This window comes from Protomyctophum bolini (assembly GCF_963924005.1).
Source record: "Protomyctophum bolini genome assembly, chromosome: 14".
NCBI classification, from domain to species: Eukaryota; Metazoa; Chordata; class Actinopteri; order Myctophiformes; family Myctophidae; genus Protomyctophum; species Protomyctophum bolini.
Window position 1 is genome coordinate 27,158,762 of NC_137875.1, and position 11,036 is coordinate 27,169,797.

General features: G+C 42.8%; 1 protein-coding gene across 5 annotated transcripts in view; it reads left to right on the top strand.

The window, feature by feature from the left end:
- kcnq5a (potassium voltage-gated channel, KQT-like subfamily, member 5a) overlaps positions 1-10,802 on the top strand; it is a 116,362-nt gene extending 105,560 nt beyond the window's left edge. For all 5 annotated transcript variants that reach the window (XM_080782724.1, XM_080782723.1, XM_080782725.1 and 2 more), the window contains 2 exons: positions 3,276-3,402; positions 5,772-10,802. In XM_080782724.1, coding sequence (XP_080638850.1) covers positions 3,276-3,402; positions 5,772-6,842 — 1,198 coding nt within the window. In that variant the 3' untranslated portion in view covers positions 6,843-10,802. The remainder of the gene's footprint in view (positions 1-3,275; positions 3,403-5,771) is intronic.
- Positions 10,803-11,036: the final 234 nt, after the last annotated feature.

Genomic DNA, 11,036 nt, shown 5'->3' on the forward strand with positions numbered 1-11,036 from the left:
CACAGATACAATTCCTCTGCATTATGTTAGTTACCGCTGTGTCTTGCCTATCTGGTAGCCTATACCCCCAGAAGGTTAAAACGGCTAAAGCCAAAAATATTTGCAAAATACAGTTTGATCCAGGTTTGGCTGTAGCAAATTTCAAGCCTCAATGCTAATTTAAAAGGTCTAAAGGTCATTAAGGAGTTCAAAGCTGTTTTGATTCATGGTTGTGAAAATTAAGGACGGTTCAGATCACACTGCATCTGTGTTGGTGCTCATTGCTTTAATGTTGTCAGTTCCATCGCATCCCATCACAGTATTTGGACTGGACTTTGATGTGTCTCTGTTGGTAGTGTGTAGTGCAGTGGATTTTTAGTATGTGTTAGAAAATTGGTATTATCCCCTTTTATAACACAAACATATTCTTAGTTTGCAAAAAATTACAAACGTCTCTCTTCACAAAAACACACTCTGCTTAAAATCCTGTTCTGACCATGCTGTTGTGCAAGGTTGGAATTTAAACTTCAAATCTGACAAATGCAAGAGCTTGTAGTATAACAATGGTTATGTTTTTCATATGGGAAACTATATGATTGATTCACAAATGAGCTCCCTAATGACCTCATTTACTGTAGTTGGAATTTAGTCTGTTAACAAATGATATAGTATTAATTCCGTACTTTCATTTCACTTTCACTTTTCGGCTTTCATTGTAGGTTACAGTGAAGTAGACTAAAGCCTAATTTATATGTCATAATAATTCGGCACTTGCCGAAAAGTACCGATTTTTAGGTTAGGTGAAAATCAGTAGCAATGTGTCTCGCTGTTAACTTGAACACCTGTTCTTTTTGGCAAGGTACACCGTTGTACTCCAGAGTACTTTTTACATTTGTATAAAATACTTGTACTCTTGTGTCAGTTGAACTGATATTATTAAACGGCCTGTTGTCAGAGGGCCCAGGATTTCTAGCCACGACGACACTGATTGTAGTTTTCTAATCAGCGACTAATATAGACACCAAATGAATGCAACTAACCTACAGTAGTAGCAATCTTTGTTCCCAGGAATTATGTGTGATGGGGCTAGAGATGGTGTATTGAATATACTGTAAGCTATTAGTCAGCAATCATAGTCATTTTGGTCTCCTTCGAAGTTGTTCTTGCAGCTGTCGGGAAGCTGTCATGAGTGATGCTAGCGTTGTGGATGCTGTGTTTGTAGTGCTGCTTCCGAATGAGCAGCGTGGAATATGTTTAGTGTTTGCGTTTGAGTGTAATATGGGAGAGAGTGCATATGTGGAAGGAGGTAGGGCCCGCACACCATTCTTTTGGTAAAGAATGACCAAAAGAACGTTTTGATCTTGACAGATCTTCGTCAGGTCAGAGAGTGCATATGTGTTCATTAAGGCCATGTGTTACAGTAAGCTTAGTAAGTGCTTAGTGTGCTTAGTGCTTAGTGTGCTTAGTGCTTAGTGTGTGTGTGTGTGTGTGTGTGTGTGTGTGTGTGTGTGTGTGTGTGTGTGTGTGTGTGTGTGTGTGTGTGTGTGTGTGTGTGTGTGTGTGTGTGTGTGTGTGTGTGTGTGTGTGTGTGTTTTAAACCTGACGCAGTGTCTCTCCTACACAGAGTGGCCAGTGGAGCGGGCCCAGGGCCCAGCATGAACGGCAGATCCAGGAACGTGTCTTCTCCTGCTCTGCAGTATTATTACAACCACAACACCAGGAGGAAGCCCTCTTGCACTGCAGGGTTATTTGGATTCCTTTCATTTAGACCAGTGATTCTCAACCTGTGCGCCGTGGCCCACAAAATCATTGAGATTGTGATGATAATATAAATAAAATGTAATATTTTAAAATGGCATGTGAGAAAAAACAATGTCATGGTGGCTGGGAAATTGATATTTAATTATTATTCCATTAAACAGGAGCTTTTATGGTACTGTATTGTACACAGTATATGTTGGTATCATTCAGCCAAGCCAGAACACAGAATTTAAATAAGCTGTGCTCTGAAAATGCACACGGGCCACCCATCAGCCAAAGGCTGCAGTGTTAAGTGGTCAGATGAGTGGGCCACGGACACTTTTCAAGATTTTCAGAAAAGGTTGAGAACCTCTGATTAAGACCCCAAAGAGACACCCCCCCCCCCCCCCACAAACACACAGACATACAGTAGTAATAATAACTGTTATTTAGAGGGCTTTGGCTTGCTCTGAGCAGAACTAACTGGTGTGCAGTAGTGGAGTTGCTGTGTGTGAGAAATGCAAATGTTAGAAATGTTTCCCAAAACCCTGGGAACATTTATGTACTGTATCTATGTCGTGGAAGGACTCTGCTAAATAGTGAGCCTTTCTTGGAGATCGTTGCATGTTGGAGGTGGCATATTGGCCTCCTATTGTACTATAACACAGGGGGCTAAATCTAACAAGGCATCTAGCCAAAGCGGAGGCTGACATGTCGATCGGTATGCATGTCGATCCAATATGTGACTGATGTGGTGTGTGCGTGTGCGTGTGCGTGTGTGTGCGTGTGTGTGTGTGTGTGTGTGTGTGTGTGTGTGTGTGTGTGTGTGTGATTCATTTGATATGCTAACAACATGCCATAGCTTTGGGTTAACGTAGTAGTTAATTTTCTCAGTACTTTTACATCACTGCTGTTTTAAACGGAATCTTGTAATTCCAGTATTGGTGTTTTGAGTTTTCTTGCATGGTTGAGGGTGGTTTCATGAACTCTTGGCCCAAGAACCCACTCAAGCAATTGCGTATGTTTGTATATGTACATATAATATGTAGAAAGCGAAAGTTAACAGCAGGTAATGCGGGACAGTTGGTTTTGTCTTGCTGTTGATATTATTACTACTGAAAAATCATCAAAGACATTACTTCAGGTATAATCTCATATATTAGTTAGTTAGAAAAGCATAATTTAAATTAAATTCAAGTTGTCCCAGATGACCAGATGTATCCAAATAATATTTCTAAAATGAATCACCTCGAAATCAAGGATATAGATGTAGACTTTTTGGAGTTCCAAGGTTTCAACAGCAGTGGTATTGTGTTCTGTCTCACTAACCCTAACAGTAACATTGTTTATCTAGCCTTAGGTCTGTTGTTACTTGCTTTGGAATACCCTCAAACCAACCTGGGGTTTCTGGACACAGTGTTTTAACAATTGTCTAATAATAATTAGACTGTGTGTGTGTGTGTGTGTGTGTGTGTGTGTGTGTGTGTGTGTGTGTGTGTGTGTGTGTGTGTGTGTGTGTGTGTGTGTGTGTGCGTGTGCGTGTGCGTGCTACTCAGGGTGGACCAGATCCTTGGTAAAGGACAGATTCCCAATGATAAGAAAATGAGGGACAAGCTCCAGTCTGACGGAGACGCAATGGAAGACATGAGCATGCTGGGACGAGTGTGTAAGGTAGAGAGACAGGTACGTGGTATACTATAAATGTGAAAATCTTTGCATACTTACATACATATGTGCATACGTGTGTGTCACCAGTGTATCTCAAGAACAACACGACCGGTCAACCGTGCGTATCGTCGAGGTCCAGCAGGAGTGATGCACTGAGTGGGAAGTCGTGGCACCCCTAACATATCATGGCAAAACTGACCATGACAGGGTCAAATTCGTGTGTACCTCCATGCTGTTATAGGCATTCTGGCAGTGTAATTGCGAAAATGTGAAATTCTAGGTCATGTACATGGACATGGACACTTTCAAAGAAATTAGAGAAACGGTTGGATGGCACTTACACCCGCCTTCTAATGAGAGTGCAAAATCTCTCTTGGAAGAGACACCCATTGACTAATCTAATATACGGCAACCTTCCCCGTGTTTCTTCACTAGTCCGATCCAGAAGAATACAGTTTGCCGGCCACTGCTACATAGCTGACAATGAGGTTATATCATCCCTTCTTCTCTTGGGGATCCTGAGACGTTCCAAGGCCAGTGAGTCAATGTAATCCCTCCATCTGCGCCTTGGTCTGCCCCGGGGTCTCCTCCCAGTGGGACGTGCATCGAGGACCTCTCTAGGGAGACGCCTGAGAGGCATCCTAACCAGATGCCCGAACCACCTAAGCTGGCTCCTTTCCAGGCGAAGGAGCAGCGGCTCTACTCCGAGTCTCTCCCGCGTGACTGAGCTTCCCACCCTATGCCAGCCACCTGTCGGAGAAAACGCTTGTATTCGCGACCTTATTATTTCGGTCATGACCCACACCTCATGACCATATAGGTGAGAGTAGGAACGAAGATTGCTCGGTAGGCAGAGAGCCTACCGAGCAACTCTCTTTTCGTCACAACAGTGCGGTACAGCGACTGCAATACCGCCCCTGCCGTTTCGATTCTCCGGCTGATCGCCTTCTCCGTCCTCCCCTCACTCGTGAACAAGACCCCGAGATACTTAAACTCCTTCACCTGGGGTAATGCCTCATTCCCTACTTGGACTGTCTGCACAATCCACCGGTTTCCTGTTGAGAACCATGGACTCAGATTTGGAGACACTGATCCTCATCCCAGCCGACGTACACTCTGCTGCGAACCGTTCCAGAGAGAGTTGAAGGTATTGGACCGATGGTGCCATCAGGACCACATCATCTGCAAAAAGCAGTGATGCAAAGCAAACCAGAGGTAGAAAACTGTCATTCCCTGATGTCATCGCTAGGGACACATGCACAGTAAGCAGGAACTGGGGATAGCAATGAAGGACCGGAAAGTCTGGCGTGGCATTGTGAAATCCATGATCTCGACCGCGGTCGAAAAATGATGATGACCAACATCTACCAACACATACATATATACAGTAAATGGAAGTTTCTGTGATTTCTGGAAATCAGAGAAACTGACACCTTTACTGGGAACATTACTGTTGCAATTTCACAAATATTTAGTGTTAAATCACTGGGAATGAAGCACTATACTGTTCCTGATCTGGAGATCTAACCATGTCCACCTGGAGAATTGCCAACCCATGTTGCCAATTCAATACTGGGTCTAAATCTTCCTCCTTTTTGGTTGTTTATTGAGGAAAAACATTGCCTGGCATATCTGCCTGGCTCCCACATGTGATAGTTACTTAATTATAGTTACTTAATACTTAATTCAACCCATAATGTCTCATTGTCTGAATTAAGGCACATAATCACACATGTAAGTGACGCATAAGATGGCCAAAGCCATACAGTCTACTCTGAAACCACCAACCCATTTAGGCCTAAGGCCGATTCTAAAAACGCCTTCTAAAGCCTGACCTAAGTTTTCTGAAAAACTTCAAATATTTGTATAGCAGCATCATTTTTTTGTAATTTTTGAATACTATACAATATACATGCTGTACAGAACCCAAAAATGGGTTCCCGGCCTGAGGGGGTAAAACACCAAAAGAGGTTCCCGCCCAGAATGGGTTAAGATATAATAGCAGTAATTTTCCGTCTCTACTTGCACATTCTTGTTGACCCCCCTCTCCACCCCTTAGAGTATATATACAATAGAGAAGACACCCAAGTTCTCCTCCCGTCCACTTGCATTGAGTTGCTCAGAAGCGCATGAGGCGAATCCACTCCTCCTTCCGGTTTAGGAGCAGTGTGCATTCTGGATGGATTGTCCTCAAACACATGAACGCGCGACAGACCGGCAGAGTGGACGGAGCCTAGTGCGCGTTCATGTGTTTGAGGACCAAACCTTACCAAACTGCAATACCTTCTTCGGCCACTATGTCCATTGCGCTTCAGGATTTCCTCTGGGTGTCTTCTCTATTGTATTATAACTCTATGCTCCACCCCCTTTTCTCTCTTCTTCAGGTAACTTCAATAGAATCAAAGTTGGACTCTTTGCTGGAGGTATATCGCCAAGTCCTCCAGAAAGGCCCCTCAGCTCTCACTCTGTCCTCCTTACCTCTGTTTGAGTTTGATAACCACCACCAACACAACTCTGACTACCAGACCTCCTGCCAACGAGGTGAGTCCATGGGGGGAGGAGGCAATGGTACTAAACTCCCCAGGGGTCTGCGTCTCATCCTGGCTCCCACCGACGATGACCTCCCCCCAGATTCTGCGCCCCCATCCTACCCTCCCTCCACGGCTTCCCTCACCCCATCACCCCTCCTCCCACCCGATAGCCCGTACCCCTCCCTGACAACTCCCAATAGCACTTCCAAGAGAGCTCACTTCCCCGACTTCCCTCCCCCACCCCCATCCACGGTAGGGTTCACCCTCCAGTTGCCGCCACCGATGCACCCTGGGCGTCCTCGGCGCCCCGACCCTGGCCTAGAGGATGACGATGACGAAAGGGAGGAGGAGCGAGCCCTCTGCCCCTCCGTGGTGTTGGAGTCCAGCATTGATGACGACCAGGAATCGGGTGTCACTGAGATGAACCCTGCTCCAGGAACGGTGCAGCTGAGGGGAAGGGGGACACCTGACCTGAAAGACAAGAGTATGTGGCGGAGGCATCTGAGCCTGGAAGTCAACCCCATGCTGTTGCTCTCCTCAAGTCCAGACCAGAGTCCCTCGGACTGGGGATGCAATCGAGGTAAATCGCTTTCGGCGCACAACCTCAGCCTGCCTTCACCCGCCCATGTCCCGACCCTGTCCTCTGCACTCAGTAACAGTAGCAGTAGCCAGGGCAACGCTCACGATGACATCGACAACTGGGGCGAGACGGAACTCTTCATCGGCGAGTGCAAGCTGGGACCATCGGACGAGCATTTCAGCTTCCTGAGCCAGGGAGCCAACTTCCTGTCTCTTCCCTCAGAGCCCGCCACCAGCCCCTCAGACCTCCTGCGGACAGAGGAAGAGGGGTCCACAAGCAGTCACCCCTCTGCTGTAGGCAGTGTGGAGTCCCTCAGTCAACCTCCACACATTGAGTTGACATAGCCCTCTAAAATACACATACAGCTACACATTCTCACATGCACGCATGCATGCACGCACACACACACACACACACACACACACACACACACACACACACACACACACACACTCGTACACATACTTTTGAAAACACGCACATTCATTCAAACAGTTACCAACCACAATCCCTGACTGACTCTCTGTAAAGGACCTGCAGGACAGTCCCAGTCAAGACTGTGACACAAAATGACTTGGATTATTACAAGTTTTCAGAGACATCCTTCACTTGAACATTGAAACGTTTTGCTCACATAAATCAATGTTTGTCATCCCCAAGACACTATCATACATATCATTGCATGGACAAGAGAGAGAGAGAGAGAGAGAGAGAGGGGGAGAGAGGGGGAGAGAGGGAGAGGGAGAGAGGGAGAGGGAAGAAGAAGAATATTGCATGAGACCTGATTGAAGGGTGATGGAAGAAGAACAGAAAAAAAGAACAGAGCAAAAGTTCTAACCCTCGCCATGCAACAGTCGCTAGAATGTTGTTTGACCAGGGAAACTGTTTTGATTTATACTTATACGCCTGTGTCGTGCACCAAAACATAGCAGATCAACAAGCACACAATGCATCGCGCTGCTATGTTCAGTTTGTGACACTGGTTCACGACAAATTATAAATGAGGCTTCAGTTGATGTTGGCTACACTCACCTAGTTACCTCGTTCATCAACACACAACAATCACATACCTGTGTTGGTACATGGCAGTTCATCCAACTGTCAGCTAGCCCGTCGGCTATTGGACAGTAGCGCAACAATGCGATTGCTAGTAGCTTTAATGCAGAGTGAATGCAGCGTTCCAGAAGGCATTTTGTACGGCAAGCATGAAACACACGCATGCCTAAGTGTGTTGCAGTATTTTAAGTTGAGTCAAAAGCAATCAAAGAATTGGCAGTGGCCACGCTGAATGTCTTTCTGCATGTAACCTCCAACACTTTAGGTGGTGATTTGGAGGTATGAACTATGAACAAAACCCGCCCTAATGAACATTATTATTATTATTATCTAATTAAAGTTCATAGAATATTAATTTAATTCATCCTTCTGTGTTTAAAAAAAAAAGACAAACCCTATCTATTTATTGGGTGCTATACGGGTTGAGTGCATTAAGCAAGTAAGGCTAATGGACTGATATCTTTCACTGCCTGCGTAACACGACACATCCAGTTTGGGACTATTTAATATAAAGCCTAACGGCTGCGATATGAAGGATGTCAGCCCACAAGGCTTATATTGTGGGAAATGGTCCAATGTGTTACAGTATGTGCACAGGAAGTTCAGAAGGAAGAAGGAACCGAAAAGTAAGAGGAGTATTATCCTCCCCAATTGCAAATATGACTACACAAACTGTTGCAGTCTCTTTAAGCAATTATGCAAAGGCTCAACATTTTATAATCCATATGAAATCCATTAACTTATAATAGTTACGGTCAGCTCACCAAAGGGTTTAACCATGGAGATGTTAGTTTTGTACATGCACTTTCACTAGGTGGCTACAGTGTTCAACCATTGGGGGGGAAGAGAGTTTTTTTTTTATGTAACTGTCCCATCTTTTAGTGTCAATTACCTGGTCAGGATTTTGGAAGCATACTACCTCCTCCACCACTAGCTAGCAGAGGAGATATAGAGCATAGCAGTGGGTGTGGTTTTCTGGACTGAATAATTAATGACATGATATACTACATTTAATAAATGCCAGAATTGCAGATTCAGTGGGTCCAGAAATCCATGTCCACTGCTATGCTCTATAGCCCATAGCAATGAACAAAGTAGTTTAATGTTATCAACATGGAAGGTTACAGTGTTTGTTTTTCATGTAAAAGCAACAGGTCTGTTGAATGTTGTGAATGCCATCATGTGAATATTGTCACCTACAGTAACTTGAACACAGACAGTAGATGCTCCTGAAATATGCACCAAACTGTGTCAACCATTTGATTTTGATTTTCCAGCACATTGTTGTGCTTGAGGCTTTCATGGTCTTAAAATGTATTTTAATGTGTTCAAATGAAAGTAGAAACAAATCCACTGAATTTATGTTCTTTTTTTATTTTTAAAGGTGAATAACTGCGTTGCTTAACATGCTAGTATAGAGTATAACATGCATTATTGTTTAACAAATCACAATAAATCATAGATCGATTTTGTTATATCCCATGCACAAGCAGTGCTGATGATACATTTTTAACATTATTAACAAAGATGTTTTGGTGACTTCGAGGAACCTGTCAATCTGAAATTGTGAAATGGTGTTTCCAAATGGAATCAGCATTTGGCTAAACATGCAAAGGTCCACCAAGGCCATTAATTACCATCAATCCACATAGTCCAAAATCACTATACACCGTAAATTCCTCAGTGTTAGTTTATCGGTTTAACTGTACAAATGTTACCAAATGGGTACATTCCGAGTTAAATGAACATTAAGGATTTTACAGTGTAAGTGTGGGTGAAGACCGTGGTGTAGAAGTGCTGCTGCGTCTTTGTGGTGATCGTCACATACAGTACAGGTGCTCTTTGAATACATCAGGTGTGCTGCGTTTATTCCATCTTGTGAAGAGCTGGAATAATATGGTCTCAATTGAATACATGTAAACGCAAGTCTTCTTCAAAACGATCCAAAGCACTCTTGTGCAAGCTTTAAAATGCATTTTTTTACAAGGCAATATGGTATTTGTACAATATTATAGATTTATAAATATATCATATTTATAAATTGAATAAATGGAAAGGAAGCATCAACCCTGACTTGGCGCGTCACAACCTGTTGCGAGCTTGTAGATTTTTTGCAGAATATTTGCCTATAATGACATGCCCATTGCCTAGCATAGGGACGCTAAGTTGCATGTGGTTAAGTTAAGTCAAGACTAATATAGACTTGTCTTGGACACATAAATGTCTGCTGTTAAAAATGTCAATGATATACTGTAGCATACATACTACAAACACAGACCGCCAACCATTTGCACACTGCCCCATTGAACAGAACAAATAATTGTAAAATGGACATGTCCAGTTCAAATAAAAAGCATATATATATATTTTCTTTTTTTCTTTTACATAAGGTTAAACATTCTCTCTTCTTACCTTCCATTCATTGCTCTTCCCTCCTTCCTTCTGTTGAGGATGCATCACTTCCTTGATACATTATTAGAGAAGCATATGCCACACAACGTATTACTAGTGTACACAATATTGTAGGTGTGTACTGTAAGCTGCTACTGCTGACAATGATGACCCCGATGACTGAGGACCTCATCACAGCTAGGTCATTTTAAATACATTAGACTCAAATAAACCTATAGTGTGCCTTGGATTGTTTTGAAGGAGATTTTACATTATATGTTTGAGACCATAATTCCACCCATACAGTGAGCCTTTCACAAGATTGAATAATCTATGCTGTGTCTTTGAAAATCAATTATTGCAAAAAGATCTATTATATTTTTGGCACTATTTAAACTAAAGGCCAGAGTTAGGTATACAGGATAAAGGCTGTAAATTGCTTACTTGTGCCTTTCTTGCAATTAAAGAAAGAAGTGTTTTTCCCCTATTGAGCTGACCTGGACTTCTGAGGAAAAAGTACTTTAATTTATATTTTAAATCCTCAGAATTAATTGTACAAATGGAATCAAATGGCTTGATTTGTATTTTGTACACAGAGTTAGATTACTGCTAAGGACTTTATAGTGCACCCTTTAGTTTGAGTTCACTCTCATTTCTTTGGCCACAGACTTTGTATGGCTATACGTACTTATATAGCTTATGTTGCCGTTTTTCTCTCTGCTCCTCCAATAATTTATTACACAACGGGCCTTAATGTTATAACGTTCTTATTTACTTCAGATTAATTTATTAAAGTGCACATATGTTCTCTGGATGAGAAATGCAAAAATAATTTTATTATTCATCAATAAACTATAACAAAACTAAATTGTCTAGTCTTCTACTTATTCCAACTACTGTAACCTTCAACTATGTCCTCTTATGTGCCATTGAGCCAAACGTTGTTCCTTCAATACTTATGAGGGGAGAGAGGGTCCCCAGGCTATATATGTCATAGCAGTTCTGGTGCCACAGATTTCTGAAAATATTTTCAATTTTTTGTTTTGTTTTTCTAAAATGTTATCCCATGACACACAATTTTCACCCGGTGC